Below are 24,093 nucleotides of genomic sequence, written 5' to 3' on the forward strand. Positions count from 1 at the left end.
GCTTTTGTTGTTGTTTTTGTTTTTTGCAAGAGGGTCTCACTATGTAGCTTTGGCTGCCCTGGAACTCAGGTGCTCACACCCATTTCCACCCAATCACCAGTATCTATGGATTTGCCTGTTCTGGACATTTTATGTAAACAGAATAATACAGTGTGTGGTCTTTTGTGGTGTTTAGCATGGTGTTTTCAAATGTGGAATTATGCCGTCATATAATAATGTTTTACCTTTTGAGGAACTGCTAGACTGTTTTCCAAAGGGATGCCCTGCCCAGTCTATATCAGCAGCAGCAGCAGCCTATGAGAACCCATTTCTCTGTCTGCATCCTTGCCAACACCCTATGTTGTCTTTTTTAAAGGCTATGAAATGGCATCTCGTTACAACCTTGATTTATATTTCCTTGAGGACAAAAGATGTTAAATATTATGTTCTTATTGGTATATGGTCTTTGGGGGAAAAAATGCCTTTTCAGTCAAGTGTGGTAGTACATGCCTTTAACCCCAGCAGAGGCAGACAGATCTCTGTAAGTTGAAGGCCAGCCCAGTTTCCATAGTGAGTTCCAGGACAGCCAGGGTTACACAGTTACAGGGTTACCCTCTTTCTCTCATACACAGTCTCCTCAGAATCTTCGCCCATTTTACAACTGGTTTTATTGACGGTGTAAGTGCTTTCTGTATCCTGGATATCTGTCTTCTGTATTTCTGACTAGAGAATAGTTCCTCCAATCTTCGGAGGCCTCTTTGCACTTCTTGGTAAGTGAGGGGTCAGTCTCTGTTCAGATGGTGTCACTAAAGGACAGGGAATGTGAGAAGCGCCAGCATCCCCTGCGGCTGTTTGAGCAGACCTGAGTCTCTGGAACACCAGATGACTCATAATGGAGTCCCAGCTAACTGGAGACTCTCTAGTTTGGCGCCAAAACCTAGGGCGTTGTCTGCTTCCTGCCCTTTGTTTGCAGACACACAGCCTGGACATACTGCCCCACACTGCACACCCCCACATAACACGGTTCTGTGTCATTCGGACTCACTATACAGCATCTTGACATGACCTTAACAATTAAACCAGATCTGTACCTCCATGCTGGTGGTCTCTGGAGTCTGCTTCCTGGGGAATTCGTCATGACTCTGTTTCCTTCATCCCTCCCCCGACCGAGCCAAGCCAACGGTGAGAGGGAGCAATAACTGCCCAGGTAATTCCTTTTGAACATGGATGTTTAGTTTTGACAAAGTCTATCTGTTATTGTGTCATCCATGTATGCTTTAGGTATTTCATCTAAGAAAACTCTCAGTTAGGGATTTAGCTCAGTGGTAGAGTGCTTGCCTAGCAAGCGCAAGGCCTTGGGTTCTGTTCTCAGCTCCACAAAAACAAACAAACAAAGAAACAAACAAACAAAGAAACAAACAAAAAACTGCCTAAGCCAAGATCATGACTCTTACTTCAGTATCCTGCTAAGACTAGAGAGTTTTATTTCTTACATTTAGGCCTATGATTCCTTGAAACAGACTTTTCTTGTTTTAAAACTTTTTATTTCGTGTGTGCGCCCTCTTGCATGTGCTTACATCATGAACAAGCAGGGATCAGAGGAGAATCAGCAGGGCTCTGTTCTCTCCTTCCAACTTGCAGGTCCCAGATTGACCTCAGGTCATCAGGCTTGGTGGCAAGTGTCCTTATGCTTGGAGACTTCTTGCTGGCCCTAAAACAGACTTTTCTTATCTGAAAATAATAGAATAATAGGAAAACTTAGACACAGTCTTTTGAATTTCACTATTCTTGGCCTTGTTATTCTTGGATATTATAAACACTCCCTGTGACTAGTAGTATAGCCCATCATGGAGGGCAGTCTCCAAAGAAGATGTGTTGGTATTCACCAGCAATCCTCTCTCATTTCTCCTAACACTGAATGAAGGTCAGATTCCCAGCTAAAATTCCCAGCCAGTATAAGAACTATTGCATAGTTTCAAGTACTTACGGTATTCTCTTTTTCCATTCTTTTTTTTTTTTTTTTTTGAGAAAGGGCCTCTGTAGTCCAGCATGGCCTACACTCACCCTCAGACTTGTGATAATACTCTTGCCTCAGGCTCTGAGCACTGAGGTCACTGGCCTGAGTCACCATGCATGGCTGTTTATCTGAGGAGGGCTACCTGTATGTAGTATATCCATGTTCACATGTGCATATAAGTGTGTGTGTGTGTGTGTGTGTGTGTGTGTGTGTGTGTGTGCTTGCACTCCTGCATGTGGAAACTAAAGGTTGGTATTGGATGTCTTCCTCAATCACGCTCTGCCTTACTTTAGACAGGGTCTGTCTCTCTCTTGAACCCAGAGCTAGCCACCATTATCCTAGGTAGGAATGCCCTGCCTCCACCCCTGAGCACTAAGATTACAAAGGAGCCTCCACACCTGCCCAGCATTTGTATGGGTGTGTGCTGGAGACCTGAGGTCAGGTCATTTTACCAACAAGGCCAGCTCCCTAGCTTGGAGATGCTTTTTTAAAAATGGTGGGTAGCATGCCAACTCTAGCTCTAAAACATGTACCAGTGGATCTAGGAACATTGTACAGTGTTGCTTAAAGGCAGTATGGTGAGTCCAAGGCTCTGGACTTGATCTCCAAAAAAGATTTAAAAAAAAAAAAAAAAAAAAGGAAAATTGTCAGCACTTAAAATGTAGACTGTAGATGGATTTCAAACAGTCTAGAGTCCTAATTTCTTAAAAAAAAAAAAAATTAAATATGGCAACAGGAGGTCATCATCCAGCAGGACAAAAGTAGGCCAGGGCAACAGTTAGACCAGTGCTAAGCCTCTTAAGGTGCCTGGCTCACTGATGTCTTGGCGATACCTTAAGGGGTCATCCCTGCCAAATTTGGCTCCTCATCTTCCAGTCTCCACCTTCAAGCTTGGGTTGTCACTTTTATGGAAACTCAAAGCCCTTTCATTATGTCTCAGGTCCCTACAATCATGGGGACTTCCGGCTGACCCTGACTGTCCATACCTGATACTCTGCATCCTTCCAGGATGGCAGAAACATGTCTCTTGACCTGACAGGTAGTCACATAAGTACACTCGTGTGCAAAAATTTACCAAGCTGTACAGTCAAGATCTGTGTACTTACTGTATGCTTAAAATAAATATATATAAATCGGGCGGTGGTGGCGCACGCCTTTAATCCCAGCACTCGGGAGGCAGAGCCAGGCAGATTTCTGTGAGTTCGAGGACAGCCTGGTCTACAAAGTGAGTTCCAGGAAAGGTGCAAAGCTACACAGAGAAACCCTGTCTTGAAAAACCAAAACCAAAACCAAACAAACAAACAAACAAACAAACAAAAATTATGGCTATGTGGTGGCGCATACCTTTAATCCCAGCACTTGAGAGGCAGAGGCAGGCAGATCTCTGTGAGTTCCAGGACAGCCTAGTATACATAGTGAGTTCCAGGACAGCCAAAGAAAATAATGAAACTCTGTCTAAAAACAAAAAATGAACAAACAAAAATTTATAAGATAAGAATGGATGGCAAACTACCCAAGCCTGAGTGACCCAACCTGCTGAAAATAAAGGAGGCATATTAGTCACTGAGGACATTAGATTATGGAAATCTAGAGTTTCTCCTCCAGTGGACCATTGAGATAATATATAATTTGCACACTACTCAGCCATCCTAGTCCAAGAGCACACAATTTTTTTCACATGTATGGTGTACACATATGTTCACGTGTGTTTGGGCAGATGTTCATATGGAAAGCAGAGGTTGACATTAGGTGTCTTCCTCATGCTATATTTTATTTACTGAGGCAGGGCCTCTTGATGAACCTTCAGGGATCCAATCTCCCTCCAGAGTACAAGTAGGTCCCTGTGCCTACATAGCTTTTTCTGTGAGTGTTGGGGATCTGAACTCTGGTCTTCATGATTGCACAGCAAATGCCTTCTCTACTGAGTCATCTTTTTAGGCCCCATACAAAGCTTCTTGATAAGAATATATGTCCTGATCAGTAAAGTTAATGAGTGATGTTCACCTTAAGCATAGTTTAAGCACATCTTTGAAAGAGAATTTTATTATAAATTATAAACGTAAGCCAGGTGGTGGTGATGCACACCTTTAATCCCAGCACTCGGGCAGAGGCAGAGGCAGGTGAATCTCTGAGTTCGAGGCAGGCATGGTCTGCAGACCTAGTTTCAGGACAGCCAGGGCAAACAAAACAGACAAAAAAATAAAAATAAAAATAAAAAAGTTGAACCTAGGAGAAATACAATTAAAGCATACATAATTCCATTATAAAAGATTACAATAGGGGTTGGGGATTTAGCTCAGTGGTAGAGTGCTCACCTAGCAAGCGCAAGGCCCTGGGTTCGATTCTCAGCTCCAAAAAAAAAAAAAAAGAGAGAGAGATTACAATAGAAATGTAATTCCAGGAGCTGGCAAGACAGCAGTTACGAAGCCTGACAGGAGTTTGATCCCAAGGACGAACAAGGTGGAAGAGGAGAGAACTGATTCCCGAAAGCTGTCCTCTGACCTCTACTGATATGCCATGACAAGCACATGCCCTTGCTCCCACCAATAAATAAATTAAAAATGGGGGTGGGGGGTCCAGTCATGGTGGCACATGGCTTTAATCCCAGCACTTGGAAGGCTGGGGCCAGCAGATCTGAGTTCAAGGATAGCCTTAAACAAGTTTCAGTCACAGCTACATAGTGAGACCTTGCCCCAAAATAAATAAATAAATGGGGAAGGGAGAAGAAAAGAAAAAAGCAACTCCAGAGCCAAGTGTGGTGATGCACCCATAACCCCAGCACTTGGGAGGCAGAGACAGGTAGACTGCCACAAGTTCAAGGCCAGCCAGCTGGGCTTCATGAAGAGTTGGAGGCTAGACACAGATAGAGCAAGACACTGCCTCAGATAAAATCTAAACAACAAACAAAAAATGCAATCCCAACTCAAAGAATTTAAAGTAATTCTTTATTGATAAACATACTAGCATTAGAAATGTCAGTAGAAAAATAAAATTTAAATAAGTTTCTAATATACAAAGATTTGATCGCTTGGGCTATAGCAGTTAAGTGCAATAACCTAATATAAAAAGTTGAGCTGATTTTGGTCATAACCAGCCTTACATAGTACACAGAAAGAAATACAAGTTCACAGAACCTTCTGCATGTGGGCCACTAAGGACACCAGGGCTCCACATTCCAGGAAACAGTTCCTTGGGGAAGGCTGGCATGTTCTGCAGTGGCACAAGAACTTAGCAAAAAACGGGGCGGTCAGAAGGACATTGGAATCAAAAGCCAACAAACAACTTAGAAACCTACAGGACACAGGAAGGACACCGGTATTTGACCAACTGCTTCTCACTAGTGCCAGCATTTCCTAAGGAGTGTCTTGCTCCAAAGGAAGTAGTTAACAGCCCAGAGACACATCTTGCTCACATAATAATCATTACACTTTTGGACACAAACTTAATACAAATCCCACAATTCACTAAAGAATCAAGAGATCAGCTTTTTGGTTGGGGGTTACCCCTCCATCTCAGAATTTAAAAAGAGGGGGTGAGAAGTGGAAATATAAATAAATGCAGGAATCAGGGTCCAAGAAAGTCCTCAGTGGGAGACACCTCCTGAAGAAATTGTATAAGGTGATGTGCTCTACCCAAATCATGGCAAGTAAATCTGCATTTGAGACAAGAGAAAAGAGGAAGATGAGGAACAGGATCAAAGTGGAAAGCATTCTTGGTTTATCATTCAAATGAAAACATATCAAGCCTTTACAAAGCTCAGTCTATAGAGCCTATATACACTTATTCACAAAAGAATGCTTGACACACGTTGGGATAGATGAAATACTCAGTAATTTGAAGATACATTTTACAGTTCAAGTTCTTTATTTTTTAAGAGCAGATAAAACATAAACAAGAAACAGATGGAAACAAAAACGTCCTTCAAAATGCCCTAACTTTTGTGTCTTGGCTGTAAACACAGAGACCTAACATTTTAATCATGGATGTGCTTAGTGTGTGAAATTACATCCCAAAGAATGTTTAGTAAGCACTCTAAGGTGCCCTTCCATAAACGGTGTTGTCATTTCCCAGAATGCAGAGGACAACGGTCCAGTTTTCCAACTGAAAGGATGTTTTCCCAATTCACAACCCCTGAGACTGAAAATGGAAATCTTTTGTCAAAAGAAAGATTGCTCTTATTTCTGGGGAATATTAACGGCCATTTATCTGCTTCAATTGCCCACCAAATTTGATCTGTCACTGCAGTTTTAACAAGTGGTGGTCTACAGGAAAGAGCCGACTGGTTTTTGTGGCCACCCCTGCAATTTTCCCCCTGCCATTCCTGGAAAAATTGACCCTCTTGGCTATTTTATATTATTTTAAAGTTTATGTGTATGTGGGGGACAGGGAATATATGCACATAAGTGCAAGTGCCCACAGAGGTCCTCTTGGCTATTTAAAAGTTTTATTACATTTGTTTACTTGTTTATTCATTCATTCATGCGTGTGAACTGCATGTGGAGGCCAGAGGACAACTGGCAGGAGGTGGTCCTCTCCTTCCACCATGCTGGTCCCAGGGATCGAACTCAGGCCAGAGGTTAGCACCTTCACCTGCTGAACCATCTTGCTGGTCCCCTCCTGGCTACTTCTAACCAGAAGCTGAAAGCATATTGCTTTAAGATAAATGTATGCCCTCATAGGTTGTCAGTCTTAATCTCACAGTGAACATTCCCCTTTTAAAATGTGAGAGTTAAATACCAGCGGCTACTTTGAGAACAGATAACAACAAGAACATTGTACTTTATACAAAACCGTTAAAATGATGAAAGGCGCATACTTTTTTACATCCCTTTCCCTTCTGAAGGTCACAGTTCACAGGTCTTTTTAAATGAAAAACAAAGTTAGGCAGTGGAGTTAAAAATTAAAATAGCTAAAATAAAGTTAAAAACTATCTCCTTAAGGATATAAATTCTCTTGAATAAGAGGAAGTTTTAGGCACTTTCTGGGAGTTGATACTCAAATACTGCCAAAGTGGGCTGAGGACCATCGCTAGGTAAACACAGAAGGAAACCAATAACCACTAACTCATTTTAGCAGTGCTCACAAGTTTTGGAGTCATCAAATACACTTAAATTAGGAAGAAAAACTATAACAGAATCCTGCAAGTGTCTCACTTGTGCCTGAATGTCCCAGACAGTATCTAACCTGTCTGGTTTTGAAGTTCAACTCAAGCCACTTAAGAAAGTCTGCAAGTTTCTAGAGAAAGTAAATAAAATGGGCAGTGTTAAAGGTGACAGGTAAAGATACTATGGAAATTCTTTGGGAAAAGAGCCTAAATTAAACATGACGGTGATGTCTATAGTCCCAGCTACTCAGGAGGCTGAGGCAGGAGGATCACTTGAGCCCAGGAGTTTGGGCTAGCCTGGGTAACAAAGCAAGTCCTCACATCTTAAAAAGGAAAAAAAGAAAGAAGAAAGAAAAGAAAAAGAAATCCCAGTTAGCTAGCTTATTTTGATCAAATGATAAATTCACATCTCTTAAAATATATTAAATAATCAGAGGTCAAGATAGTTATCCAGAGAGTGTCACATTCTCAGTAGTCACCTACTTTTGACAGTGGAACCAAAGCTGTTACTTTGAATTATACTTCATTTCTTCCTGTTACATTCCACCAGTTTGTTCTCAACCCAAGCCAACTTGGCTTTACCTTCACGACGATACGCTTCTAGTACAGTGCAGCCTGCTTCCTTGAAATTAAATAGCATTTTCCATTGTTTCTGTGAAACAGCAATGTTGCATTCTTGCAAATAATGATGCAAATTCTTGTTCAAAAGATGCAAACTTGAGGCATTGTTGGCTTAGGTGAAGATATGCATGTAAAACTTAGATAGCCAAAAGAAAAGAGAGCCAAGGAGCTTGGATTGGCTGTGAACGCGAGGTGCCTGCAGGGGTCTTCAGTTGCTGGAGCTGCGAAGTGAAGGAAGAGCTGCGGTGTTCTTCACATTCTCCTGCCTCCAAGTCGTTTCCATTTGAGGAATGAAGAAACCAGGACACCATCTCTGCCTTTTGAGGAGTCTATAAAATGCAGGTACGCCATCCCAGTGAAAGGGCGTATGCTAGAGAGTAGCTAAAACCCGTAAAAAAGAGACCACCACCACACAGAACGTCTGTCCAGTGCCAAGAGTGAGGGCTTCCAACGGGATCATCTCCTTCCCGGCAGCTCGGTAAACTCCAGCAATTGCTGCGCCTGGTCCAAATTGAATCGTGTTAAAAGAGAAAAAACATTAATTAATAAAACAAAGCCTGAGATTAACGACGTCACTAAAATATAACACTTAAAAATTTCACTACTGGGAGACAGACTTCCCATTTAATTATGTCAGAAGTTTTGTGTTCCTTGTCCTTTCTGGCCCACACTAACTTTCTTTGTGTGGTTTGCAAGTCAGCATTTAGCTTTGGACCCCTGGAAGACTGAGCACCTCATATTGACTGAGTGATCTGAAGTGTCAGGCAAGAAGACAAGACAAGACAGCAATTCCCCCATGGTCCACCATCTCTCTTCACTCCTGTGCCATTCAATTAGCCCCATGCCTGTCACTGAAAGGCACCAAATACATTCCTGGCAATGGATGACAATCTGCTGAGACAGATCAAGAAATGTTTCCAGGTCACAGGGAATCCCAGCTCCACTTGCTATTATCCTGAGGGTTCCATCCAAGAAAGAAAGAAAGGAGTGAGAAAGCAACACAGCATTCTGAGCCCTAAAGCTATTCAAAGGGCACGGGGCAGAGAACTCAGGGTCCCTTCTGTTTCCTTACTGTGTGACTACAACGTCCAAGAGAGCAAGAGCACAGCACACAAACACCTGTGTCGACCCAGACACCCCATCTAACAGTCTACACAAGCAGCTGTGTCGACCCAGACACCCCATCTAACAGTCTACACAAGCAGCTGTGTTGATCCAGACCCCCTCCCCCACATCTAACATTCTGCACAAGCGCTGGTGTGGACCCAGCTATCCATCTGAGAGTCACAGGAACTCACAGAATACAGTTGACTCGATCAAATTCCTACAGGTAGGCTGGGGCTGTGGATCAATGGTAAGGCACATGCTTAGCATGCACAACGTCACGGGTTCCATTCTCAGCATCCCCAAAAGAAAGGAAGACGACACGTTCTTAAACTGTGATGTGAGATATGATTAACGTGTTTTAACAAGAAAACAGTGTTGGATATCTGACTTTGCCTCCAGTGGCTATCAATGCCACTAGTCCCAGGGCTCAAGTTTCATGGCACCTCTGTTCTGAGCTTCCTTGAAGAGAAAAGAAAGAAGCCTGAGGAACTTGGTCTGGGCCTTCACATGAGACACGGATGACGAGGGAAGAAAGGGAAATCTTACAGAGAACGGGAAGGAAAAAACTTCCCCAAATCCTTAGAACAGAAATGAGCACATACTCAGTTAATGTGTGCCAACTACTGTGCCAAGTACTCTACTCTGTATGGAGACATCTCATCTAATCAGCATTCTAGGATGTGGGGTGGGTAGTTCATCTCTGCTTTACTGGCAGAGACCAGTCCCAGGGGCCAGAAATTCAGTGTGGTTACTGCAGCATTAAGTGACACAAATACAGAGAAACTAGGCTGCTGTGCCTCAGAAGGAAAGAAAGAAAGAAAGAGACAGAGAGGAAAAAAAAGAAAAGAAAAAAGAAAGTCAGAGACCAATGGACATTTCTGCTCAAAGCTCAGGGTTGAAAATTCACAGGGAAAATAAAATAAGGTGACAAATTAGGAATGTTACATTCTTATGTTTCATAAATTTATGATTTATATATATACATATACAAAATCTACATAAAAATACAATCTGTGGCTATTAATATAAAATATAATTTTTATTTTCATGATGCTTTTAAATTTTTATGTCTAGAAAATACGTATGCTTCTATGTAAGTATGAATTTAGAAATGATTCAGGCTCCATTTTGGTCCCTCTAATTGTGTTAGTGAAATGAAACAAAACAAAGACAAAAAAAGAAGCAGGTTTAAAAATAGTCTGTAATTTCCATGTTACTCTAGTCTCTTGTCAGGAAGTCTGGGGGTGGGGTACTGTAGGATAATCTTTTCGTACACTGTGAAGATGTTTCTTTGCCAAGGAACCTTCTGATTGGCTTAATAAAGAACTGAATGGCCAATAGCTAGGCAGGAGAGGATAGACAGGATTTCCAGGGAGAGGAAGAGGAGGAGGAGGAGGAGGAGGAGGAGGAGGAATCTAGGTGCACTTAAGTGAGAAGCCAGGGAGACACAGAAGTAGTTGGACATATGATACAGAGTAGAGGTAAACAAGCCATGTGGCAGAACATAGATTAATAAAAGCAGGTTAATTTAAGTTATAAGAGCTAGTGGGACAAGCCTAAGCTAATAGTCTCTGGGTTGATGTGGGGGCTGGCAATCCAAAGATAGTCCAACAAGAAAGCCTGCTCCATAGGGAAGCATGGAGAATTGAAACACACAAATCAGGCACTTCCTTTGTGTGGAGCTGGGGTCAAACCCAGAACGAACCTCAGACGCTAGGCCAGCTCAGCCATTCAGCTTTGTATCCCTAGCCCTCAATTATCTTTCTAAAAAAGAATTCTTATCATCAGATTTATCTCCATCCCTAAAGGAACCACACCCGAAAGAGTGGAAGCAATTAGCGGACCATTCTGCAGAGCCAAGTCAAGTCAGATTAGAAGAGAAAGGTGCTGAAGCTTCCACAGCCAAATGGCCTGTCTCACAAAGCTTCAAACCTGGCCTGGGAAGCCGAAGAGATCAGCCAGTTGAGGGCCTTGAGAGCTAAAAAACAAAGCAAAACCCAGAAAGGAATACATTTAAAAAACAAGACCCAGGGCTGGAGAGATGGCTCAGAGGTTAAGAGCACTGGCTATTCTTCTAGAGGTCCTGAGTTCAATTCCCAGCAACCACATGGTGGCTCACAGCCATCTGTAATGAGATCTGGTGCCCTCTTCTGACTTGCAGGCTGAACACTCACTGTATACATAATAAATAAACCTTAAAAAAAATTAAAAAAAAAAAAAAACAAGATCCACACTTAAAAGCTAATTCTTTAAAATTCATTGTGTGTGAGCACACAAGCAACACATACATAACACACACCTTTTCTTCCCAGTGCTAGAGACCAAACCCAGGGCTTTGTGCTCACGAGGCAAGCATTCTACCACTGAGCTACATCCTCCCTCCCCCCCTATATTTCTAAAAGGAGTCCTAAAATTAGTTGACTAACCACATCGCAAGTTTTTGACTGGTATTTTAATGTCTAACATACTTGTCAAGATTCCAGCAGTAATTGGTCCCACGATGCCCATCAACAGGATGCTTACAGACATGAACCTACCATATTTGTGATGTCTGAGGGTGAAGAGGGCCAGTAATCCAGCAGGGACATGAAGGAAGACAGAAGACACAAGTGCCCACAGGAACACACCATACCACATCTCTGTGAGGGCAGAGAAAGGCAAAGCTGAAGTCACCGTCTTTCCCAGTGAGGCCCTGCCAAGGGGCTCAGTCAAAGCTGCTGCACCCCATTATTCCCATTCTCATAGCATTTAGTTGTACTCTAGAGGGTTTTGGTGGTGATGTTTTTTCTTTTCCTCTATATCCCGAGTGCTGGGATTACAGGTGTGCGCCACTGCCACCCAGCTTTTTTTGTTTTTTAAAGTAGAGGGGGAAACCTATTTTTAAAAAATTATTTATATATTTTATGTGCATTGATGTTTTGCCTGCATGTATGAGGGTGTCAGATCTTGGAGTTACAGACAGTTGTTAGCTGTCATGTAGGTGGTGGGAATTGAACCCCGGTCCTGTGGAAGAGCAGTCAGTGCTCTTAACTGCTGAGCCATCTCTCCAGGCCTTTGTTTTTGTGAGACAGGTCTCATCATGTAGCCCAGAACAGCCTTGTACTCATGTATCTGAGGCTGGCCTTGAACTCTGAACCTCCTGCTTCCCTTGCATTGGCATTATAAGCATTTGCCACCATGCCAGGCTTTACTGACGGTGTTTAAAGGGTTCACAAACTACCACACACAGCTGATCTCCTGTTTCTGTATTGAGGACTTAAACTCATCATAGGTCTCGGTGACACAGACATCTTTTGACCCAGGCTTGCTCACTAAGTCCTGTCTATGAAAGCTCTCCAACACCAACAAGGCTGTTATCAGTGGCAGACACTGTACGCCCACAGAGCTTAGACGATGGAAGTCTTCTTTAAGGGAAAAGCTAATCAACCCTTGGGCTACATAGTGGGGGGGGGGGGGCAAGGCAATCTAGTCCACAGGTCAAAAGACATGACTTCTTGACTATGCTAGCACAAGCCAATAAATATCTACAAAGTGAAAGTGCTTCAAAATAAGTAAATAAATAGCAATAAGAAAATAAATACTGGGTTGGGGATTTAGCTCAGTGGTAGAGCGCCCCTGGGTTCAGTCCTCAGCTGGGGGTGGGGGGGGGAGAAGTAGGTGGGTCTCTGTGAGTTCAAGGCAATCCTGATTTACATACAGAGTTTCAAGCCAGCCACATCTACACAGTGAGACACTGTCTCAAAATAAATAAATAAATAATAAATAAATAAATAAATAAATAAATAAATAAATAAAAGAATAAATACTGTTAATCAAGGTATCAAAAACTCTTTAAAATGTGAAATAAAAGCCTGCATGGTAGGGCAGGCCTGTAATGTCAGCACTAGCGAGGCGGAGGCAGAAGGTTCATGAGTTCAAGACCAACCTAAGCTATATAGCAAGACCTTGTCTCAAAAACTAAGAGGGGTTGGGGATTTAGCTCAGTGGTAGAGTGCTTGCCTGGCAAGTGCAAGGCCCTGGGTTCCATTCTCAGCTAAAAAAAAAAAAAAAAAAAAAAAAAAAAAAAACCTAAGAGGAAGAGGAGGAAGAAATAACAATAATAATAAATACACGGCTGGAGAGATGGCTCAGCGGTTAAGAGCACTGGCTGCTCTTCCAGAGGTCCTGAGTTCAATTCCCAGGAACCACATGGTGGCTCACAACCATCTGTAACTAGTTCTGGCGCCCTCTTCTGGTCAGCATACATACAGGTAGGCAGAACACTGTGTACATAATAAATAAGTAAGTCTTTAAAAACAAAAGTAAATACACAAGTCTGGCTTGAAGACAAGCGGCAGATTAAGTGAGAAAGAAGGCTACAGAGCTGGATGTGAACACCCCTGTAACCAGCACTTGAAGCCAGGCACAAGGCTCACAAGTTCAGCCATCTCCTAAGTTTCAGCTTGGAGGCTGGCCTGGGCTACATGGGCCTCTGTCCCAGGAAAAAAACAAAACAAAACAGAGCTGGCTCCCACTGAGAACCACTACTCTTTTGTTTGTTTTTCTCTGTATAACAGTCCTGGCTGTCCTAGAACTCCCTTTGTAGATGAGGCTGGTCTCAAACTCAGAGATCCGCCTGCCTCTGCTTTCCGGGTGCTGGGATCAAAGGCGTGCGCTGCCACTGCCAGGCTGGAGGACCTCTACTCTTAAGAGGATTTTAATTCAGATATTAACCTTTTTTTCCCTTTCTGATGCTAGAGACTGAACCCAGGGCTTCTTAGCTCACACTGGCCAATAGTACTCAGTTCCCAGATACGACATCAAAAATATCTCCAGGCCATGCCAAATATCTCCACAGAGACCAAGCTTGCCACCATCTGCTGTGAAGCAGAACAAACATTTACAGGGGCACGTAACAGTGACAGGCACACAGGTGGATGGGATTCCATCATCAGGAGCTCAGGTTTGCATAGGAAGTGGCCCTCCCAGGCTCATACACTGAGGGCTTGGTCCCTAGCTAGTAGTAATATTCCAGAAGATGGTGGAAAGTAGGAGGTGGGCCCAGGTAGAGGAAGCAGGTCACTGGGGGTGGGTCCTGGACTATCTCTTTCCTGTTCTTGGCTGCCATTGGGTGAGCAGCTCTGCTCCACCAGGCCATGGTACCTCACCACAGCCCCCGAAACAGTGCATCCAACTTACTATGGACTGTGGTCTCTGAAACCTTGAACCTGGGTCTTTGAACGCTAGATGATTTTTTAAAAATATCTATTTAATGTGTATGGGTGCTTTTCCTGTATGTATGTGTGTGACATGCCTGGTACCCAAGGGGGCCAGAAGTTCCTGGAACAGGAGTTACAGATGGTTGTGAACTGCCATGTGGGTGCTGGGAATTGAACCTAGGTCCTCTGGAAGAGCAGCCAGTGCTCTTAGTAGATGAATTATCTCCCCAGACCCCAGGATGATTCTTCAGAAAACCTCACAGATGCCCCATCTAGGGCTCCAAGCATGCTGGAAATAACTGATAACTGACAGTGTTTGGTCTGGTGACTATCAGAAAGGCTACAAAGGGTGTCAAAGCTTTAGCAATAACTCAGACCGTAGTCCCCAGCACTTGGGCAGCTGAGGCAGAAGGATCACTATGAGTTCAAGGTCAGCCTGGGACACAGATATGTCACAAAACAAAGCCAAGCAAAGAAAAGGAAAAAAAAAGCCAAACCATTTTTGAGATATTTTGTTTCCTTAGACTCCCATCACTCTGAAACTGTAGTTGCTGAAGTATGGGGCCTGCAAGAAAGTTCTCTGACGACTCTGGGAAGGCTGTAGCCCCACAAGGGAACAAATGAATGTGAATCCACCCCCAGGAACTTACAGCAGTCACCACCCAGTTATTATCCAAAACCACTGACTGACCTGAGGCTGGACCCCTCTGCAGCTGCAGTGGGGGCTTCTTATTGGCTGCCCAGAGCATGAGTGGTGAACGTGGAGGCGAGCAGTGCCCGATTCACCAGACACCTCAAGTTAGTAGTTCCCACATCTGTGAGTCTGGTCTAGGTGTACCACCCAACTGCTGTGGGTTGAATTGTATTTCCCCAAATTCACACTAAATCTGAGAACACTATATTTTGGTTTTTTTGAGACAGGGTCTCACTATGTAGCCCAAGCTGGCCTGGAACTCACACAGATCCATCAGCCTCTGCCTACTGAGTTCTGGGATTAAAGGTGTTCATTACCTTTAACTGTCTTGTAGGAGAAATATTAACTCCACCCCGTCCCACCCCTGACCGCCAAGACACAGTAACAAGGCAGCTCCCTGAAAGGCAGGAAGGAAACCCTGATGCTGATTAGCACCCAGACTGCGGAAACAACCAGCTGTTAAAGGTCTAGCCTGTGCAGTTGTGTTCCGGCAGGCAGTGTGCTAAGACACCCAAGCACTCACTCATTGCTACCTCCCCTGGAGCACAGCACCTAGCAAAGGAGGGCTACCGGGGCCCTACCACCACCACTCTGTGCTGGGGGGCAGCAGCACCCAGGAATGCACTACCCCCAGGCACACCCTGAGCCATAGGGGTTGGCTTCTTCAGTGCCCATGTACAGTATGACTTAAAACACTGAGGGGCAAGAAAGGCTTTATTATGTAAAATGAGTAGTTTATAAAAATACTTGGTGGTAGTGGCATACTCCTTTAATCCCAGCACTTGGGAGGCAGAGGCAGGAGGATCTCTGTGAGTTCCAGGCCAGCCTGGTCTACAAAGTGCGTTCCAGGAAAGGCGCAAAGCTACACTGAGAAATCTTGTCTCAAAAAACCCAAAAAAAAACAAAACAAAACAAAACAAAAAAAAACAACTCTCAGATGGGATGGATGACTACAAGATTTTAAAAAACTATAGCAAACTTAAAACACTTAAAAAAAAAAAAAACCTAAGTGATTTCTTTTTAATCTACTGCACCTCAATTTACCAACTGTTTAATAGCTATTTATTGATCGATGGGGAGTTCTTCTCCATTGCCCTGGCTCAACACACTGCCAAGATGTTTCCCGGCATACAACCGTTTCCTTGCTCCCGGCTTCACATCCAGCGCATTATCAGCTGTGTTTTCCTTGGCGGCTCCAGTGGTGTTATCTGCTGCTGTAACACAATCTCTTTGGCTCAGGTTCTGTAAGCTGGGAAGTCCAAGACGGAGAGGCCACCTCTGTGAGGGCCTTCTTTTTAGTGTGTGTGTGTGTGTGTGTGTGTGTGTGTGTGTGTGTGTGTGTGGAGGGGGCACGTGTGGGGGCAGAGATTGCCATGGGATGTCTTCTTTTTTTTAAATTATATAATAGTTTTATTTTTCATTTACTATTTTTATATTTCATGTACAAATATTTTTAACTGACTAAAAATAGAAAACTATGTATTGTTGTAAAATTACAAAAAAAAAAAACCCAAAGAAATACATAATTGTTATTATGATAGTATAAGTGGGTTCTTTTGTTTTTGTTTTTGTTTTTGTTGGTTTTTTTTTTTTTTTTTGTTTTTTGAGACAGGGTTTCTCTGTGTAGCTTTGCACCTTTCCTGGAACTCGCTTTGTAGCCCAGGCTGGCCTCGAACTCAGAGAGATCCACCTGCCTCTGCCTCCTGAGTGCTGGGATTAAAGGCATGCACCACCACTGCCCGGCTAAGTGTCTTTATTTAAAGAGTAAAAATGTATGCAAAAATTCACCCTTTTACAAAAGACTAAGAATATTTTTTCTTGGGAATAAGTGAAATATTGAAATATCAACATATTTATAGCCTTAGAGGGGTGTCTTCTTTGATTGTTCTCATCCTTATATTTTGAGGCAGAGTCTCTCACTTGAATGCACAGCTCACAATTCAGACAGTCTAGCTAGCCAACTCGTTCTGGGGATCCCTTCTTCACCTCCCAGGTGCCAGCTTTATGAGTAGGTCACCATGCTCACACCACATTTATGTTGGTACTGGAGATCCAAATTCTGGTCCTGGTGGTATCAAAGCCCTGGTTCAGTCTTGAGCAAGATACATCCGTCCATATAGACACAGAGCTTTCAGACAATGGAGAACTATCAAAAGGGCTTGCTGATGGACAGCTTTCTGCCTAAGTCCTCTTGGCCCCCAGATCAACTCCGTTCTGAAAGAACAGAAACAGGAAGGCCAGGCAAGCAGGCAGCCATCTTTTCAGGAGGCCTACTCGGACCTTATGTTCCAGGTCCAACAGCTGAATAAAGTCTGCTGACAGTTCCTGGGTGAGCCTTTGTAAAGCTGGGGCTGTGAGCAGACCACCTCTGTCCTCCTGGGGACCAGAGTCTTCTCCAGTGCTCTGACTCCCTGCTGGAACTAGGCTGCCTGGATGCTCATGGCCCATTGGCCTGCATCACTCAACTGTTCATTCCTATCTGCCAGGAGATCCATGCGGGGCCTCCCCTCCTCTCCAAAAGTGACCTTCTCTCAGGACTACCCACTGTGGCCTGGCACCTCTCTCCTGATACTACTTGTCTTAGTTGGTGTCCTATTGCTGTGCAGAGACACCATGACCAAGGCAGCTCTTATAAAAGAAAACATTTAACTGGGAAGGAGGGGGGAACATTCTTATTCAAACTACCACAACAGCCAAGGCTTGCCTTGAATTCAGGATGTAGCTCAGGATGGTTGGCCTCAAATGCACAACCATCTTGCCTCGGCCATTCAAGTGCTATGTTTACAGGTCTGTGCCACCATACCAGGCCCTGATCATCTTATGTAAAACAACACTCCATCCCTTGACACACTTCAGCCACTTACCACCAGGTGTGGTGTCCTCACTTTTCTCTCTGTCTCTCCACTGGAATGAATGATCCATATGGAGGGGTTCTTGTTTTGTCTGTCAAGGCCTTTCTAACAGATACCCCAACACAACCGGAAGGCTGGAGAGATGACTCAGCAGTTACGAGCCATGCTACTCTTGCAGAGAACCAAAGAACCAGAGTTCACATTCCAAAACCCACAATGGGCAAGTACCTGTAACTCCAGCTCCCAGAGATTCAATGCCCTTTTCTGCCCTATGGGCATCTGTACACATATATTCATACATGTAAGTAGAAATAAATCTTAAAAAAACAAAACAAAAAAACCAGATACACCACCATCAGTAAATATTTGTTCAGAGTAACAATAGTGTTGCTTATTGGGCATTACTTTGCTGGCCAGTGGTGGGCAGGCCTTTAATCCCAGCACTCGGGGAGGCGGAGGCAGGCAGATCTCTGTGAGTTCGAGGCCAGCCTGGTCTACAGAGTGAGATCCAGGACAGCCACAGCTATTATACAGAGAAACCCTGGCTCAACGAAAAAAAAAAATGAGATTACTTTAGTGAAATCCCTATCTTCAGAGAATGAATGCCATTCCTGATTGTGATAAATGACAACTAAAGCCAGTCATGGTGGTGCAGGCCTTCACCTCAGCACCTCAGAGGGCTCAGGTCCTCTGGCAGCCTCAGCTGCATAATAAGACCTTGTCTCAAACAAACAAACACAGAGACAACGAAAGAAATTTGAGCAAGTTAGAATGAGAATCTGGCAGAATCCTAAATGGCTAAAGTGCAAAGGTGGGTTAAAAAAAAAAAAAATCAATTCAAAGCTTTTTAGTACAGAGAAACCACAGAATCTTTGAGGGCAATGACCTGCCATGAGTTGGCATAAATTACTAATAACCTTTTCTGTGTGACCAAAACAGAGGAAGTCAGCCTCCGCACCCTGAATAAGATTCCTAGTGAGAGGTCTTTAGTATCTCAAACTAGGGTCCAACTCCAAGGGCCCATTCTACCCAGAATTCCAGATAAAGATGAGACACTGCAAGGAGGGGTATGTTTACTGCTGAACCTGGTCAGCTTGAGGTCAAGGGCTGTACACACTGGATTAGCCCTTGTGATTAGTACTCGGGGATCAAGGAGGGCTTTACCCTCATCCGTGTTGTGCCTCCAGCCTGGAGCGCAGGCTGGGCCAGACGGATGCCTGATGAAGGAGTGAGTCTTGGTAAACCATACTCTCGAGTCTCATATCAAGTCTGGAGGGATGGCTCAGCAGTAAATAGCAGTTGCTGTTGTTACAGGTGGTGGTGCACACCTTTAATTCTAGCACTCGGGAGGCAGAAGCCGGAGGATCTCTGTGAGTTCAAGGCCAGCTTAGTCTACAGAGCCAGTTCCAGGACAGCCAGGGCTACACAGAGAAACTTGTGTCTCGAAAAACAAACAAAACAAAAGGAAAAGAGTGGTCACTGCTTTTCCAGAGGACCCAAGTTCAGTTCCCAGCAAGTTCCAGGTTAGTGTCAAAGTGAGAAATAAACAAAAAGCCGAAGTAAACACTGGTGTAAATGATGCTAAAGAGTAGGGATAATCAGATGCAAGGTATGGTTCTTTTTATTTATTTTCAAGACAAAGTCTATGTAGTATGTAGCCCTGGCTGGCCAGGAACATGCTGTGTAGACCAGGCTGACTTTGAACTCAGACATCTGATTGCTCCTGACTCCAGAGTGCTGGGGTTAAAGCTGCAAGCCACCACACCTAACGATTAGCTCCCAGACTTTGTGAGACTTTTAACAGCCCTTTTCTCAGCTCACTAGGCCATCTGCCTTTCTCTTTCTTAATAAACTACCTTTTTCTCCCACCAAAGGAACACAAAAACAACGTGAACAACAACAAAGGAGAGATGGCTCAGAGGCCAAGAGTAACTGCTGTTCTTCCAGAAGACCCAAGTTTGATTCCCAGCACCCATATCAGATAGCTCACAACCCATAACCTGTAACTCTGCCTCTGGCCTCCATGGGCACCTGCACTAATGTCCATATACCCAAACACATGCACATATTTAAAATAATATTATTCTTAAAAGAAAAAAGAAAGCCTGCGAAAAAGAAAGAAAGAAAGAAAGAAGAAAGCATCTGGTTAACTGAAAAGAAATTTAAATAATTTAAAATAGGCCTGGTATTTTAGAAGTGCTGTGACTAGGGGACTGTGAAAGAACCCATCCTTGCTTCAGAAGTTTTGAGCTGAAGAATCATAAAGTGTCCTGACTTCTGCAGTACAGGAAGTTAAAATGTGATGTGTACACACACACATGTACATAGGCGTGACAGAGAGAGAGAGCAAGAAAAACCAAAGTCATGCTTTGCATAATGAAATTTCCATCAACACAAGCCAAATATTCAACTGTGGCCCCATAATCTAAAGTAGCCTGCCATCTGCTTGCCTAACTACATGGGTGATGGTCTCACAACTGCCTGATGAGCCCCAGTTTTTAAGCAGTGTGTGGCTTTAACACTGAACATAAGCATATGGGTATTTCCTTTACTGTGTTTCAATTTCTCAGGGTTGGAAAATTCCCAAATTGTGTAAGAGAAATAAGAAAATGAATTAAAAAAAAAAAAAAAGACTGATTTAATCCTCGGAGAGTATGAACTCTTCATCATTTGGAAGTCTCCAGAAAGGGGTTCATGTGTATTTTTATTTACTTTTTAATCACTCACTGTCAAGTGTAACACTAATACTTTTGGAGACAATCTGAGCTTCCTCTCACTTTAGACAGATCGCAAGCTAACATCTTCAGCTGCCGCAAAAACAGATAACCACTTTGTCAGCTACTACACAAGCAGGTCCCAGGTGTCCACCGAGAGGCGCCTGGGAGTCGCTGCCCAGTGGACGAGACTCACAGGTGCCTGGCTTAACATGCAATCCCGCCCGTCTTCCTTTACCATGTCTCTGGCCCAGCTTCTCCGTTTACGAAGTCCAAGTTTCAACTTTACGCGGGCGCCCTAACCCCCGCTCTGTCGTACCCCGGACCCCAGTCGCCTTGCCTTCAAAAATCCAAAGGAAATAAAGCATGCCCTCCCCCAAGGCCTTTACGATGGATCCCAGGGGAGGCAATTCTCCTCCTCCCCAACTTTCTGAACTCTGGCAGTTCTGCTGCGTAAATGTAACTTTGAAAACTCTCCGGACGCGGGTGGGAGGGAGGGGCAGCTCAGAAGTTGAAGTTCTTCAAGGTGTGGGTGGGAGAACCCGCAACAGGTTTGAGCAAGTGATTCCTACCCAGACCGGCTGGAGGGGAGATGGGTGTAGGACAGAGTCGGAGGACGGGGCCAGCAGACAGGCTCTGGCAGGGAGTAAAGGGTCAGTCCCTAGGTCAGGACAGACGTCGCCCCAGGCACCCGGGTGCCACTCGGCCTCGCCCTGGGGGGGGGGGGGGGCGGCGACAGGTGCGCAGTGCGCAGGCGCGGGGCGGGGCGGGGCGTACCTGGGAAAGAGCAGAGCGAAGTGGAGTTGGGGCACAGGGTCCCATTGCCCACCCGCGGCACGAGCTTCAGGCTGAGGATCTGCTGCATGAGCCCGGCCGACCCGCCGCTGCCGCCGCCGCCGCCGCCGCTCCCCTCGGGCTCCATCCCGCCGCCATCCACCGCCCGGACTGCCGCGGAACCCCGCACCTCGGCCGCCACGGCGTCACCTCTGGCCGGCCCTCTTCTCCCGGCCACCCCAACGGCGCTACTAAGTAATCGTTTCCCCTTCCAATCACAGGGCGCCGCAGATGGAGGGGGCGGGGCGAAGGTTGTTCCCGCCCCCTGGCTCTGCGTTCGGTTGCAAAAGACCCCCGGTGCGCTGCGCCCCCTAGTGGTCAAGTCTCTCCTGCTCCGTTTGGGTGCGTTGGGTTCGGCTTTAGTGTCGCCTTTCAGTAGGACAAGTCCAGTGAGGTTGCTCGGCTTGGGGGAAAGCTCTTACCTGCAAGCATGAAGGATCTGAGTTCCATCCCTAGGACCCACACGGTGGAAGGTTGTCCTTTGACCTTCACACGTGAACTGTGCACATAAATTCATAAATTAACATTATAAAAATTGCAGCACCAAAAATAAATACATAGATAATCCCAGCACTCGGGATGCAGAGCCAGGCGAATCTCTGTGAGTTCGAGGCCAGCCTGGTCTCCAAAGCGAGTTCCAGGAAAGGCGCAAAGCTACACAGAGAAACCCTGTCTCGAGAAAGGAAAAAAAAAGAAAAGAAAGAAAGAAATGATCAATAGTGTCCTCAAATTTCTGGGTATGTATTGGCAGAAAACCAGCCTAGGTGCACAATATCCTGGATTTCAACCCCAGTTGGATGTAAAAGACTGTACGTTCAATACCCAAATAACCAATAAACAAAATAAGATGTTAATTGTGCGGTGGTGGTGCACACCTTTAATCCCAGCACTCGGGAGGCAAAGGTAGTCAGAGCTATGTGAGCTCCAGGCCAGCCTGGTCTACAGAGAGTGTTTGGGGACAGCCAAGGCTACACAAGAAACCCTGTCTCGAACACCCACCCCCAAAAAAATGTGTTTTGAATTTGAGTGTGTACTGGCTGATTTTGTGTGTCAACTTGACACAAGCTGGAGTCATCAGAGAGGAAGGAGCCTCATTTGAGAAAATGCCCTGTGAGATCCAGCTGTAAGGCATTTTTCTCAATTAGTGATCAATGGGAGAGGGCAGAGGCCATAGTGAGAGGTGCCATCTCTGGGCTAGTGGTCCTAGGTTTTATAAGAAAGCAGGCTGAGCAAGCCTGAGAAGTGAGCTCGTAAGCACCTCCCCTCCGTGACCTGCACATCAGCTCCTGCCTCTAGGTTCCAGCCCTGTTTGAGTTCTTTGTTCTGATATCCTCCCATGATGGGCTATGATCTGGGAGTATAAGCTAAATAAACTTTCCACCCCAACTTGCTTTTGGTCATGGTGTTTCATGTCAGCAACAGAAACCCCAAGACAGAGTGTATGCCTTTTCCCAGGCAGCTAGTCCTCGCCTTTCTTCTTAAGAAATTGCCTCCATTTCTGCTACTGTTTTTGTTAGTTAGTTAGTTTTTGAAACAAGGTGTTGCTATGTTGTCTTGGCTGGCTTGGAACTCACTCACTGTATACACTATGTCTGGCTTCTAACCATTTAAAAAGAAAAAGGAAAGGAGTCCTCCCTTCCACAGCACACATATAAAATTGAAATGATGCAGAGATTAGCATGGCCCCTGCTCGAGGACGACATGCAAATTTGTGAAGCGTTCAATTTATTTGTTTGTTTGTTTGTTTGCTTGCTTATTGAGACAAGATTTCTCTGTATAGCCCTGGCTATCCTGGAACTCACTTCATAGACAGGCTGACTTTGAACTCACAGAGATCCACTTGCCTCCACCTCCCGAGTGCTGGGATTAAAGACCTGTGCCACCACCACCACCACCTGGCCATATTTTTATAAACATGAAAAAGAATTTAAAGGAAAACAGACTGTGTTCTGAAAGCACAAGAGTGTCAGGTGTGGTAGCACAAACCTGTAATTCCAGATCATGGAAAAGACAGTAAGATTACTGTAAGTACAGAGCCATGCTGGGCTACATAGACTCTGTCTACGGGGTGGGGAGGGTGCAGAGACTTAGTGATTCAGAGTGCTTCCTGCTGTTCCAGGAGACTCAACACCCTCTTCTGGCCTCTGAGAGTACCTGTATGTACACATGTATCTCTCTCTCTCTCTCTCTCTCTCTCTCTCTCTCTCTCTCACACACACACACACACACACACACACACACACACACTCACACAAATATATTTTTCAAATGGGGCATCAACTATGAATCAAGAAACAAGAGCTTAGTGTAGACACACACACACACACACACACACACACACACACACACACACACACAAAGAAATAGATTTTAAAAGTTACACTGTGAAAAATACCTGGCTCCTAGCTGGGCATGGTGGTACATGCCTTTAATCCCAGCACTTGGGAGGCGGTGATCTCTGTGAATTCAAGGCCAGCCTGGGCTGCAAACAAAACAAAACAGTATGTGGGTCCTCATGACATAGTAAAGTCACATACCATTTCAGTAAGTAGGCAGTGAAAGCCGAACTTACTTTAAATTTGAACATATCATGTGCAAAATACACAGCATTTCTCTTTCAAGGATATTAGTAAGATGACTGATTAGCAGCATCCTGAATCCTCCTGAAGCCGAATTTTAGAATGCTTCTAATGTTTGTTCCATAACAAAGCCGCTGGATTTTCTTTCTTTTTCTTTTTCTTTTTCTTTCTTTCTTTTTTTTTTTTTTGTCAACCAAGAATCTTATCCAGAACAAAAATACTAAATGTTAAAAGTCATCTTTTCGGGGGGGGGGGGGCGCAGGGGGCAGGGGGGGCGCGCATGCCTTTAATCCCAGCACTCGGGAGGCAGAGCCAGGCAGATCTCTGTGAGTTTGAGACTAGCCTGGTCTACAAAGCGAGTTCCAGGACAGGCTCCAAAGCTACACAGAGAAAC

General features: G+C 44.6%; 1 protein-coding gene and 1 non-coding gene across 3 annotated transcripts; one reads left to right on the forward strand and one right to left on the reverse strand.

Moving 5' to 3' along the window:
- Positions 1-6,559: 6,559 nt before the first annotated feature.
- On the reverse strand, positions 6,560-21,288 carry Tmem170a (transmembrane protein 170A). 2 transcript variants are annotated; one of them, XM_036187972.1, is made up of 3 exons: positions 21,064-21,288; positions 11,366-11,467; positions 6,560-8,222 (listed from the first exon to the last, which is right to left on the reverse strand). In XM_036187972.1, exons 1-3 carry the CDS (start codon positions 21,206-21,208, stop codon positions 8,092-8,094), a joined length of 378 nt encoding a protein of 125 aa, XP_036043865.1. In that variant the 5' UTR covers positions 21,209-21,288; the 3' UTR covers positions 6,560-8,091. The 2 variants fall into 2 exon arrangements, with proteins under 2 accessions (XP_036043865.1, XP_036043864.1); XM_036187971.1 differs by having other exon boundaries at positions 11,297-11,467.
- A 1,460-nt stretch (positions 21,289-22,748) lies between these two features.
- On the forward strand, positions 22,749-22,851 carry LOC118584903. The gene has a single exon (XR_004945078.1). It is a non-coding gene; the product is annotated as a U6 spliceosomal RNA (small nuclear RNA).
- The last annotated feature ends 1,242 nt before the right edge of the window (positions 22,852-24,093 follow it).

This window comes from Onychomys torridus, chromosome 5 (assembly GCF_903995425.1).
Source record: "Onychomys torridus chromosome 5, mOncTor1.1, whole genome shotgun sequence".
Classification (NCBI taxonomy): domain Eukaryota; kingdom Metazoa; phylum Chordata; class Mammalia; order Rodentia; family Cricetidae; genus Onychomys; species Onychomys torridus.